Consider the following 13,513-nt stretch of genomic DNA (forward strand, 5'->3'; position numbering starts at 1 on the left):
AAGTGTGGCGCGGTTGGGGCTTTATATCCGGGACAAGCGAGTGTCACCTCACTGTAAGCAAATCCTGGGGCCTCAGCAAACCCGGCTCAGGGCAGCTGGCTCTACGCCCGGCTCGGAGTTCGAGACTCTGGCCACTCAGAGCTCTGGGGCCCGCAGGCTGCTGACCCAGTAGCCTTTATCTCTGTCCCCCTTTGTTCCTTTTATCTCAGGCTCCGCAGGAGGCCCGGAGAGGCCACACTGCCTACCGTCCTCCTGGCTGTGGTACCTCTTCAATGCCCCGAAGGTCTGAGGCTGCAGAGGAGCGGGGGCACCGAGCTTCTCGCTAACTGGGGCAGGCAGTGACGTGAGACCGGCGGACCTCCCACCCCCACCCTAAGGGCACCGACACCCGGGCACTCGCTCGGATCCCTGCATCCGCTAGCTCCGGAGCTGCGCGCTCCACGATGGCTCCGGGCCGGGCAGTGGCCGGGCTGCTGCTACTGGCGGCCACCGGCCTGGGACGCCCCTCGGAGGGGCCGGAGCTCGCCTTCACTGAGGATGTGCTGAGAGTGTTCGGCGCCAACCAGAGCCTGTCGGCCGCGCAGCTGGGGCGCCTGCTGGAGCGCCTGGGGGCTGCACCCCAGCAGGGAGCGCTGGAGCTGGGCCAGCTCCACTTCAACCAGGTAAGGGTGGCCCCGGGGGTCTTCGGTTTCATCAGATTCCCCTCCCCAGAGCAGTAGCATCAGAGAGAGAATTTTCATGAAGTTTCTCAAGTTCGAAGCGTTCATTTGATCTACAACGGTTGGTTCACCAGGCACTAAGAGACTAGAATTAGGGATCTGGCAAGCCAAAATGACGAGCTGAATTACCAGAGAGCTTGTTGGTCTATAGTAAAACTGATAGGTCTATGAAATAGTTGAGGGCGGAAAGTCACCCAAGAGGTGGGCTTTAGATAGGAATGGTATATGTTTAAATCTTAAGGAAAGAGAGCCATTTACTTAACTTACGCATTCAGCAGAAGGAACCTGTCACATGCGGTCCTTATCAGCTTCGGGGTGAGTGACCACTCCTATTTAAAACCACTTGTATATATTGCATAAGGCCGTTAGGGCTGAAACTGCACACCTTACAGATGGGGATACTACAGACACCTTAAGACTCAGATCACCGCGTGATTACCGATTCAGTCGGTGGCAGGCAGGGGTTGGAGTTAATTTCTCATCATGTCATGCATGTCATGTCATATCATGTCGTGCCATGTGTTTGACTCTAAAATTCATTCAAAATAATAAAACGTACGTTTCTCAGTACATGGGTATCTATCTAGTCTGATGCCGCAGATTTAAGGGCGGGCTTGAACGTTATAGAGTAATTAAAAATCACACTTGTCTCAGGGCTTGGGCTATGGTTTGGTGATGGAGACCGCGAGTTCTAAATCCCAGCCCAGCAAGCCATTAGAGGAGGCAATTAAATCCACGCTTCATCCTGCCCGTTCCTGCTTACCGACCCACGTTAAATAACAGATGGGGCAGTTGGTATATAGTTTATCATTTTGGGGCAGTGGAGGTTTACTAGAAAAGTTTCTGTTCCTCAGATCTTTGGGAAATTCTATATTCTACAACTCTGCTTTCAGAAACATGGCGTTTTCCAATGAGTCTGATCTTCGACTACAATGAAGGAAACTTCACTCAGATCAATTCCTCAACATTGATTAGCGTTATAGTTACCTTCCTTCCTTCCTTCCTTCCTTCCTTCCTTCCTTCCTTCCTTCCTGGGGATTAAATTAGACATATTTTGTGTAGCATGCAAGTCAAGCACCGTAGCACTAAGCTCCAGCTCCAGTCCCCTGGTTTTGTTTCTGTTACTGCTACACTAGTTACATGTATACAATTCTTATGCAGAGTTTGTTTTTTTCTGATGCTGTGACATAGGATCCTTCTTTGACCTAGAAGGATTTTGTGCTGCCCCATGCCGAGTTTTTAAATGTAAACTGTCTTAAGTTTCATTTCTTGCATGTTTTTATACTTGATTTAATGTTCGAGAAATTGCATGTTGCACACACGGAAATGTCCACACATTTTCTTGAAGTATCTTGAAATACCATTGTAGGTATTTTCTGGCCTAGCTGTATTGTCTTCTTTTTAAGAAGAAACAAAACAAAACGCTGAGCTGACTAGTTTCTAGGTAGGCGTGGTCATTTGCTTGGAATGAAGTTTCGGGACTGACTCGAGGCTGTATCTGCAACCAACATACTGAGTTGACTTAAACGATAGTCTTATCTCACAGAGTCTGGAGGTGAGTTTTCAAGAGGCCAAGGACCCCAAGCTCCCTTGCAAAGAAAGTAAGGGGTATACATAACATATTTAGTAAAATTGGTTATATTTACTATAATACAATGCTTAGTGTATAAGTATGTAGGATAGACATCTCAATGGGTAAATTATATGTTGATACCTTTATTCTCATTGTCAAATTTGCATGTGTATCCTCATTATGAGTATCAAAAGGAGACAGGAGGAAGCCCATAATTAGCTTGGAAACAGAGAAGCCAAGAAAAACTCCACACTAATCAGGCTTAACAAACATCTCTTGCAGTTCTGTGAGGTCTTAATGAACATAGCAATCATTGGTGAAATGGTGGGAAATGCTAATCTAGAAGAATCTATTAATTTGTTGGTAATTGATACATAGACTTGCCAAGGCACTCATGTGCCCGCATTAAAGCATCAAATCTGAAGTGGAATATAGAACCTTCATCATCTTCACACTTGAAAGAACATAATTTCAGTCTCTGTTGGGCACAAAATAGAACCAGGCAAAGTGTATTGTGAGAAATTTAATGATCTGACTTCGAAAAAATCCGAGAAAGTAAAAGGTTTGCATGGGCCAGAAATTTCTTAAAACTCTCCAAGATTTGCCAACAAAATTGGACATTTGGATGAGAGCTTTGATAGCAGCTGGACAAATTTCGTTCAGGCAATATACTGAACATGTCAAATTTGGAAATCTTTCTATTTTTTGGTATTATGGGTACCATTGCCTTGCTGCTTTGAGAAACAGAGGTCACTCATATTCTCAGTGGACACAACTCAGTTTCAAGTTTTGCTTTTTAATGACTATTGAGGATCAAAAGACTTAGATAGGAGGACAATGCTAAACTATGTAATAAAGGACTTTGGTAATCAAATGGCCATGGGGTGCTCCTTGACTGACATATAGACTTCCAAGGTCAGAATCTCTAGGAAGGATGGATCATGGGGGCTGCTTTCTGTTTATTTCCGTGCTGGTCTCTCACTCTTCTTTTTCCTTCCTTTGCTCTTCCCAGAAACCTCATTGCCACACTCTCTCATGTGGAAACTGGTTAAGCAAAAGAGAGGCCTCCTTTTTTAGAGAGTTATGCTGAGCTCTAGGAACATCTCCGCTCAAGCATCCCTGAGGCTCTGAAGTAGGTGGCCGGTGATGCTGCCTTTTGCTTCACATGGTTCCTCCACTTGGGCTTCATCCCCCTCCCCAGCTCTTCCCTGTGGTCCTTCCTGCTGTCTCCTGCATTAGATGTGTTTCTCTCACATTCTTATCCACATCAGGATGCCCACAGTCTATCTTTAGACTATTTGAATTTATAATCAATCTTCCTAAAGCAATGTGGTATGCTTTCTCTGAATAACCAAACCTCCATAAACTCTGTTCACTAATGAGGTCCAAGTCTTGAGCCTGGCATTACTGGCTCTGTCCCCCTTGTGCCAACCTTCCTCATCAGACTTGGCACCTACTGAACTGCACTCCTCACTTCTCTGTGAGTTTCTGTGTGCCTTTGCTCAGTGTCTTCCCTGGAGCCTTCCTGCTTCTAACCAGAAAGCTCCGCTTTCCCTTAAGTTCTCCAATCCAAACAGACACGTTAGGAAAGTCTAGCTAATCTTGTCTTAAAAATCCTGCCACCAGAGATGTCTCTATTTTCTGAATTCTTGCAAGGTCTTTATTTGCCTTGCTACTTTCAGTTGTCTGTATATGTGTTCTGCAGACCTCGACCAACTTCTTTAAAAGGCAAAGCTTATTATACCACTCTTCTAAGCAGTTTGATCCCTTTGAATAAACTGTAAACACATTGCCATTTCTTCTTCTTCTTCTTCTTCTTCTTCTTCTTCTTCTTCTTCTTCTTCTTCTTATTATTATTATTATTATTATTATTATTATTTTTATTATTTTTATTTCAAAATGCTAGTATTGGAACCCAGGGACTCTGTGGACCTAGGCTCTGCTAAGCTCCCTAAACTTCAAGTGTTTTAAGGTGGATGAACAGTCTTTCTGTGCTGTGTCTTTTAAGTTATTTTTTTTGGCACCATTTATACCCACTTATGTTGAGGTATTTTTTTTAAATCTGTTTAGGCATTACATTCTGAGAAGTTTTTTTAGATCCGACCAAGAGTTTAGGAGGAATTCCTTTCTATGTGGCTCTTTGTCAGTTGATACAATTGCTACTATCTAGGGATCTCGTTCAGGTTTGTTTTCTCTGCCAAGTAAAAAGTTAAGAATCAGAAAAAGTCTTGAGCACACCGGGAAAATCTCCCACAGAGCAGACAGGATTCACTAGTAAGGAAAGACTTTTATGAGAGGTGAGGAAACATACACCACAGTCAAGCACAGAGAAAAATACTCTCTGTAAAGGTGGGTGGGGCTGGGAGGTAGGATAGGGAGTGGGGTTGGGAGGTAGGATGGGGAGTTGGGGAGGGAATGTGGATTCCCAAATCTGGCTTCTCTTTGAGGGGGAGAGTTTGATGTCTTTGAGGGATATTACTCCCCCAATTTGGGGGTTGGTCACTCTGAACAAAGACAGGGAAGCTATAAGTCCATGGCTTTGGGATGAACAAATCCTGGTCCTGGCCTTGAATTTGTCATATTGGTTCACAAGCGGGGAGCCCTAGAAAACTAAGCCTTTAGGCCTTTGTCTCAAGTCAGGAGTGTGAGGAAGGAAATACACTTTTATCTATTTGTGACTCTTCTTTTTATTTTGGATCTAACTTTGAGTCCCTCTCAATCATAGTATAATATGTATATAATTTTATCTGTGTTATTAAGCTTTTCTCCTCATGTGGGTGTATCTCACTTGAAGTGTGCTCCCCAGTGAGGATTTAAACAAGTGGATGGGAATGACCCACTCACCTATTGGGGGCTTCCATAGCCTCTGGTTTATACCATGTACGCATTAGACATTTTTGTTTGTAATTTCGGAGACAGAGTCTCACTTTTTTAGGGCCTTAAACTGAGGTTCCTGCCTCTTCCTCTCAAGTGTTGGAATTAAAGGGATGCTACACCCTGTCCACTGTCTAAGATTTCATTAGAATTTTTTGAATCTACCTGTGACAGCAATCTGGACTTCCACATCTAGAGGCCATTGCACAGGTAGAACACATGTGCATTCGATGGTGATGTATGCTCAGATGATATGTCTGATTAGAGAGTACAAACAGAAATGAGGCAAGACCAGACCTGTTTTCCAAAAGGTGTTGGGAGAGTGTGGAATGTACGGAATGCGTGAAGGTGGGGCTGAGGAGGCCTTGGCGGTGGGTTTTAGAAGACATCTTGACCCTTTCATTCTGGAAATAGCAGAAGGCAATAAACAGGCTCTCCACCCAGAAAGGCCCCCCAAAAATGCATACTCTTCAATAGTATTTATTTACTTGCAGTCTTGGGTATCAAACATGGTAGATGAACATGCTATCACTGAGGTATGTTCCTATTCTGTTCCTACAATCGTTTGCCTGGAATGATCGTGTAATTATTAAGTCTTTTTTCCTTTAGTATCCTTTGGTCTTGTGAAGCCAGAGGTCTCTGAAAATTAGAAAGATAACTCCTGAGTCAGGTTAATGGATGATCAGGGTAGCAGTGTATAGCAAAAGAGGTGTGCGTATGCATGTGTGTTGGTCACTGTGTTCTTGAATGTATTGCTTGCTGTCATGCATTACATATTTTTCTTGAGGTAAAGGCAAGGATAGTATTGGGAGAATTCTAGGAAGCGAAGACTATGGGTGGAAGAGATGGAGAACCAACTTTCTTCTTTGGCCTTTTTGTGTAGAAATATGATAGGGACAAATCTGGTCGGAATGCCCGCCGACCTGCTGGTTCTCATGAACCCCTATTCACGGGATACAGAAAGATGAAGCTTAGTTCCTTGTTAAGTGTCCTAGAGTGAGGGCTCCCTGCAGACTTACTACATCACTCTCACTCAAGGTAACCATACAGAACATGTTGTGCTTTCAGGCTCTGGTAAAATGAGGGACCTGCATGATTCATTCATTTGACTGTGACATCACAAGCTCCATTTGCCAAGGCACCAGGTGGGAGCCACTTAAGAAGATGCTTCTCATTCCTCCCATATCTCACCCTCAAGTGTGTGTCTTTTACCCACTACCCCATGAGTCATGTGGATCCTTTTGTATAAAATGTAGGTAATTATAGTGGGAGTTCCCAATATTTCATTATGCTATACAACCCTTCTAACCATTTTATTTGTAAGATCACATTTTGTTATCCTAACAGCCCTATAACAAAGGTGCTGTGTTTTGTCTTACAGGAGAATATAGCACAGAGAGGTTAAATAGCTGGACTAATGGTATAAGTGGTAGGATCCCCGATAACCTTAAACACTTTGCTGTAGTGCATACATTTTTGTTATAGTCTAAGAAAACGTTTTATCTAGGTAGATAAACTATTATCTCATATTTTGGACTATGGACATGTGTTACTTATCTGGCTCCATCACATGAAGGGAAAAGTCACAGGGCTACAGGGTACCTAGTGAGGATGACTGGTTCTTGTTTTCAGTGTCTGTGTGCACACCTACAGAGGCTAGCACTCAACCTCAGCTGTCATTCCTTAGTTTTTCTTTTTCCATATTGTTTACAAGACAGGTTCTCTCACTGGCCTAGAACTTGCCAAGGAGGCAAGACTGCTAGCTAGGAAGCCTGAAGGATTTGTCCATGTCCCTCAGGTCTAGGATTCTTCTTCCTCCTTTTCATCTTCTTCCTCCTCCTTATCTTCTCCTCTCCTCCTCCTCTTCTTCCTTCTCTTCCTGTTTGTCTTCTTCTTCTCCTTCTCCTTCTCCTTTTCTCCTTCTCCTTCTCCTTCCTTCTCCTTCTCCTTCTCCTTCTCCTTTTCTCCTTCTCCTTCTCCTTTCTCCTTCTCCTTCTCCTTCTCCTTCTCTTCCTCCTCTTCTTCTTCCTCCCCCTCTTCTTCCTCCTCCTCTTCTTCTTCCTCCTCCTCCTCCTCTTCCTCTTCTTCCTCCTCCTCCTCTTCCTCCCCTCCTCCTCTTCTTCTTCCTCTTCCTCTTCCTCCTCCTGCTCCTCTTCTTCTTTCTTCTCCCCCCTCCCCCTCCTCTTCCTCTCCCTCCTTCTAAACATGAATTCTGGAATTAAACTTAGGTCCTTATGCCATGCCCCCATGGCTGTCTTCCACTCTGTGGAGGAATTTTTATGTAATTAGAAAATAAGGTGGAAAGGTGTGGAAAGTCAGTGTGTGAGACAAAGCCACAGTTTCTTGGTCTGGAGAGATGAGTCACCAGGTAAAGGCATGTGAAGCCAAGGCTAATGACTTAGATCTGATTCTTTGGTCTACATGGTGGAAGGAGAAGACTGACTCCTACAAATTGTCCACTAAATTCCACAGGAGTGTCATGGCTTGCACTGAGTGTTAAAGAAAAGAAAACCAGCAGCTCATCTCAGTCATATGTGGGGGCCAGTAAAAAAAGAGGATAAGACATGTTTGTTAATTAAAAATGTGAATGTTGAGTGGAGAGTAGACAGCCAAAACTTGTGTGCATACACATAGTAAATAAATGATGTAATTACAAAAGCTACAGTGTTTAAATAAACCCCATAGCAAGCATGCAAATCATATCCCAAAGTCTCACATGTACGCATGGCTCCCAGTCTACTGGACAGCATGGAGTCTTAATCAGAAGGAAGGGAATATCCTTTTGGTTGGGAATGCCTTTGAAAAGTCACAGCTAAGTCAATTCTGCTTATCTGCTTTGGTTTAAAAAATATACATTAATGGACCATTTGCCTATATAAGTTGTGTCTATACTTTTAAAATCATGCTGGATTTTCTAGAGAGTTACGTAAATTCCCTTTCATGGAATGAAATTTTCATGAATTGATTATTTGCTGCCCCCAGAGACATTTTGAGCAGCTGATCTTTCTTCTATCGCTAGATTGAATATGAGAGAAACACCTATGTTATTGGGACAGCTTCCAGCCCATCATTTATGGTTCACTTCTGGCCAATGAAAATAGAAATCTTTCTTTATGAGCTCCTTGACATCCTGCTGGGGGGAAGTGGTTGTGCATAGGCATTGGGGAATGAGTTGCAGCATGGAGGGAAAGCAGGCAAGCAGGGCTTGTCTACAGAGTCAGTTGCTCGAATACAACAAAGCACCAGCACGAGGTAGAGTCTGAACTCTTTGTCATAAGGACAGGGAGAGTGAAGTCCATCCTTGACCAGTTGTGTTTTCACTGGGACGCTGCAAGTAGAGTAGGCAGGGGAAAGGCCTGTAGCAGCCAGACTTCCCATGCTTCCTGCTATGTTCTTGTTTCCTGGTTCTTCCCATCATAACGGACAGTGACAGGCAGGGGTTTAATTTTTCCCATCAGGAAACCCATTGCCTTTAAGCTATGACTATGGTTTGGGTGTGTTTTCTTTAAATGTGATGTACTTTGGAATTCCATGTCATTAATTATTTTTAGGAGTTGGGGGAAAATAAGGAGAATATAAATAGGAATGGAAAACGAGGCCTGAAGTTGAGAAGCATGAATGAATGCTCCATAAGTCAAGGGGAATTCACTCCAGCGATGGTGGTTCAGTGTGGTGGGTTGCTGGAATTTGTGAGTTAGTTGTGTGTAGGGCAGTGTTCCACAAGGGTCTTACACATTACCGGGTGTGAAAAGTTAACCTTTAGGTCATTTATTTACAAGAAAAGTTTGGAAACTGTAGACAATCTTAGAAACTTTGCCATTTTCAGAGACTTCTCCCATTTTCAACTCGCTGAGTAGTGAACTCCTGTTTGTAATTGACGCTAATTAATTTATTTTCTGGACTATTTCCCAGACGTCTGATTGTGTAGACAAGTGTGTTTTTTGAATATTGAGATTTATAAAGATATGAAACTATCATCAAATTACCTTTGTGATGATGGGATCTGAGAGCTTAGAAAACCTTCAAAATGGAGTCTTGTTTAATTCTGCTTCTGTCCCTTTCCAAAGATTCTCTGTTGTTTTTCTGTTGTTTAAGGGGAACAAAGCAAAAGTTGATGAATCTATGGTGCTAACCTGAAAAGTAGCATTATGTCTTTTAAATCCAAATTTTAATATCTTTGCTTTGGAGTTTTTAATATATATATGTATATATATATATATATATATATATACATACACACACACACACACACATATATATATATATCTGAATAGTTAGAAGAAAAAGAAAAACAAAACAAAATACCCAAAACCCCTAAAATAAATGAGCTCAGACAAAATCCCAGAGGTAATTTTAGTTCCCTGAGCCCAGTTCAGTGTATTCTATGCTTGTCAATATTGTGGTGAGTCCCTGAGTTCTCTAACCCTTTTAGACACTGTTGCATAATGGTTAACAGTGACATCTAGGGTCAGATCCCTCTGCCCCCCAGCCCCGACTAAAATTTAAATTCTGTCACTTAGTAACATAGTAGTCCCTGGCAAATAACTTACTTCTTCAATCCCAGTTTTCACCTTTGTGAATCCAAAAGGAGGAGCAGAGCCATATGGTGGTTTGAACTGTAACAAGTAGAGTCCATCTGCTACAGTTCAGACCTGGAGTATCCAGTGTGTGACATGAGCTAATAATTAAAACCAAAATTTCCATCCCTCCTACCACTTCATACAATGAATAGTGAGAGGGATGATGCTTGGAAGATGCTGAGCGTGTGGGCCTGTCTCAAATGTGTTCTATGTATAGCTATTGTCCTCATAATACCTCATATAGTATGTCCTCATAATATATTTGGTATAATTTTATTATCCTTAACAAAGTTGTTACTTGTTGGGGACCTGAACACCTTAGCATCAGACAGTTTATAGAGGAAGGTATGGCTGTGAAAAGACAACAAGGACTAGCGGAATAAAGAATTCACAGAGACGTAGGTCAGCCTGGTGACCTTGGTTCCTGTGACTTGCGTTTTGAGAAAGGCTCTAAGACTCAGCCTCTACTTCCCTTCCTCAAACTCTGGAACTAAGTTCCTGAAGATGTCAATCTTAGGCATAGACTTAATGAAAGAAACTGAGTACTTGAATACGCATTGGAATTATTCTTTCCCTTCCAGGGGACTTCTCGGGCTATATTTAGGAATTGGCTCTGCTTTATTATTTTTCTAAACTTTATATCATTATTAAAATGCGAGTGGCTTGGGGATCCATGTTATGCTTCTAGAGATTGATTCGATTGTGTTTTTTTAAGCTTAGATCTACTTCTAAATCCATGAAAACCTTGATATGGATTTTGCAAGCCAAAGAATCCAGGACCCTCTTAGTTCAGTCGAACCTTATTAGTTGGAAGAAAAACAAGAGAACAGCTATTTTAGTCTCACTGGGAAGAGAAGAAATACGTGGCTCTTTCTAGACAGGGAAGGAAAACATTAGCCTAGGCTTCAGACTGGATAGTAAAGTCAAAAGTTTGATTCTGAGATGAGAAACAGATCGTGTGCCGTATAAATTAATTGTGTGTCGTATGGCACATAGACCCTTCTGTTCATGATTCCAAGGTGTTGGTGGGTACTAGATCCCTGGGTTTGTGTATAGAAGCATGGCCGATTATGGTTTTCTCCAAGAGAGGTGCTCAGGATTCAGTGCATGGTACTTCTGCATCTATTAATATAAGAAGCAGTCACTGGCTCTGTCCTTGATCTTGGGATGAGTGCCATCCAAGTAAATGCGGGCAGCGGCTCCCCTGCGGCAGGAAGCATTGAATTCCTATTATTCTAATAGGAACAATGGCTAACATTTGAGGAGTGCAGCTTATGCGCCAGGCATTGTACTTGGTGCTCCCTTCTGAACCATCCCCTTAGTTCTCACAGTCCTCTGGGGAGATGGATGGGTCTTTCAACTTTGCCCCTCAGTTCTTTTCCCTTGTTGACCTGAAGCGGATACTGTGTTGGCTAGGTGACTCTGCCAAGCATCCCCCGAGGATTGCCTGGTTTTGGTGCCTCCTTGGGTGTGAATAACTGGATTATGAATTGCATGAGTGCTTCCACCATTTCCTTACTTCCCGGCTACTCCTCAACACACTATGGTCGGATGTCTCCCACCACTTCCTTGAAATCTTTCTCCACAAGGTCACCTGGACTTTGATGTTGTTAAACACAATAGATGTGTCTCCTGGCTTACCTTTCTGTAGATTTTTATGGTGTCCCGTTATGATCTCATTGAAACCCACCCTTTCCTTTCTTGCAGCTACTACATTGCTATTGGGTTTTCAATGTTTCATGACCTTTCCCTTCATCTTTCAATGCTGTGGTCCTCAGAGTTCCTCAGGCCCATCTTCTGAGTCTATACACTTTCTCAATCATGTTGATCTCTATGTGTATCTCTCTGTGTTTGTACATATTTCCTACCGGGGCTGCTTTCGTATGTATTTTTCTCTTGTGATTCAGCCTTGGACATAAAGGGCAACTCTGCTCCGTTTCCAAACTCTGCACATCTACACTTGCCTCAGATTGAGTTCACCCACTCCATTTCTCCGTCAGAAAATGGAGAAAATGGCCACTTTATGGGATTGCAGTGGGTACGAAGTCAGAAAAGGTAACTAGGCACACTGTCTTGTGAGGGACATGCTGTAAGCCACCCCTGTAATTGATGGCCCCACACCCAACACTTTCTCATTTCCCTTTCTGTTCTCTACATCTTATTAAATGTTTTTCTCTAATCATGAACAAACCTGAATACGTTTGTTCCAGAGTTGATGCCAACTGAAAACCTTTGCTTGGTGTGTGTGGTTCTGCAGTATCTGCCCTCAAAATCAAATATCTTGACATTAACTTTTAGAATAGTAACTTTTGTTCCATCACACCTTCCTAAATTAGTCCAATCAACCTAAATGAAATATTTAATTGAAAATAATCCAGTAATTCTGTTTTTCATGCAAAAGAGTTTTAAAGGCAACATGAAAGGAATGTATGTTAATATTTCAACATGTTGTCTGAGTAGAAAGAAATAATGAGACTCTATTATATTTAATTCCTGAAGCTTCCAAGATTTTTTTCTCTTTATTTAGATGTTTTCCTCCATACTCCATAGCTATTTTTTTGGTGTGTGTGTGTGTGTGTGTGTGTGTGTGTGTTTGTGTGTGTGTGTGACATAAAATTTATGCCTCTAAAATGATGTCTTCAGAGGTCCTGATAAAGGAGTCTTGATCTACATGTCTCAGAACTCTATCATATATATGTGCTAGCTTTTACTCTCTTTTCATGTACTTCTTGATGTCCAAAGTCTTGGTAGTGGCAGAAGAAGAGACAATATGCAAGAAGTCCATTCTTTCTAGATATCTGTGATCTGATTAAAGACATATGTGTTTTTGGGAATAGATAATATCATAAGAAAGTTATCACAAATGCTAAACAGATAACTAAAATGAGCGTGGGGTTATCAAAAAATGGGATGACCATGACAATGTCAAGTCCTGAATGAATTTTAAATGAGGCTTTGCAGAACAGAAAGCAGTTGATAGTTTGAGATAAGAGTATCAGAATTATGGGTCAGGTGAGTATAAGGTCACAGTGAAGGTAAAATAGGTTTATTAGAGCTTGGTTAGAGTATAGAGTTTGTCGATGTTTTAAGAAGTATCCCCCAAAAGGGGAAAGGACTATCAGAAATAGATAATTGGGGTTTTTAAGTATTTAGATTCTTGGAGAAATGCATAGTTCTGAAAGTTTGTTTTTACTATTGTGTGTATGTGCTGGGGTAGAATGGGGTAGAAGAGACAGTGTTGTGATGCTTTCAATAGAAACAGTCTTGTGGGGTTGTAGGACATAGGATTAAAGGTACACAAGACTACATTAGGGGCTCCCAAGTCCTCTGCTATGGTTTGAATAAGACTGGCCTCATAGGCACATATATTTGAGTGGTTATTCACCAGGAAATGGCACTATTTGAAAGGATTAGAAGGATAAAGAGGCATAGCCTTGTTGGAGTAGGTGTGGCCTTCTGTGTGTCATTAGGAGTGGGATTTGAGGTTTCCAAAGCCTATGCCATCCCAAATATCTCTCTCTCTCTCTCTCTCTCTCTCTCTCTCTCTCTCTCTCTCTCTCTGGATCAGGTTGTAGCTCTCAATTGCTTTTCCAGCATCATATCTGCCATGCCTGCTACCATGCTCCCCACCCTGATGATAACGAACTAAATCTCTCTGAAGCTGGAAGCAAGCCCATGGTGTTGCTTCACAGCAACAGAACATTATCTAAGACAGTGGGATATAAAGCTGTGTGTGACCTTCCCTGTGGTGGGCAATTTAATGTCAA

The 13,513-nt window shown here is 42.3% G+C and overlaps 1 protein-coding gene across 1 annotated transcript in view; it reads left to right on the forward strand.

Moving 5' to 3' along the window:
- Nucleotides 1-188: 188 nt before the first annotated feature.
- The window catches only part of Slc39a8 (solute carrier family 39 member 8), a 62,166-nt gene continuing 48,841 nt past the window's right edge, over nucleotides 189-13,513 (forward strand). Inside the window, 1 exon segment of the mRNA NM_001011952.1 lies at nucleotides 189-662. Within this exon segment, the coding sequence (NP_001011952.1) occupies nucleotides 444-662 (219 nt within the window). The 5' untranslated portion in view covers nucleotides 189-443.

The sequence above is a fragment of the Rattus norvegicus genome, chromosome 2, assembly GCF_021556685.1.
Source record: "Rattus norvegicus strain SHRSP/BbbUtx chromosome 2, alternate assembly SHRSP_T2T, whole genome shotgun sequence".
Taxonomy (NCBI): Eukaryota; Metazoa; Chordata; class Mammalia; order Rodentia; family Muridae; genus Rattus; species Rattus norvegicus.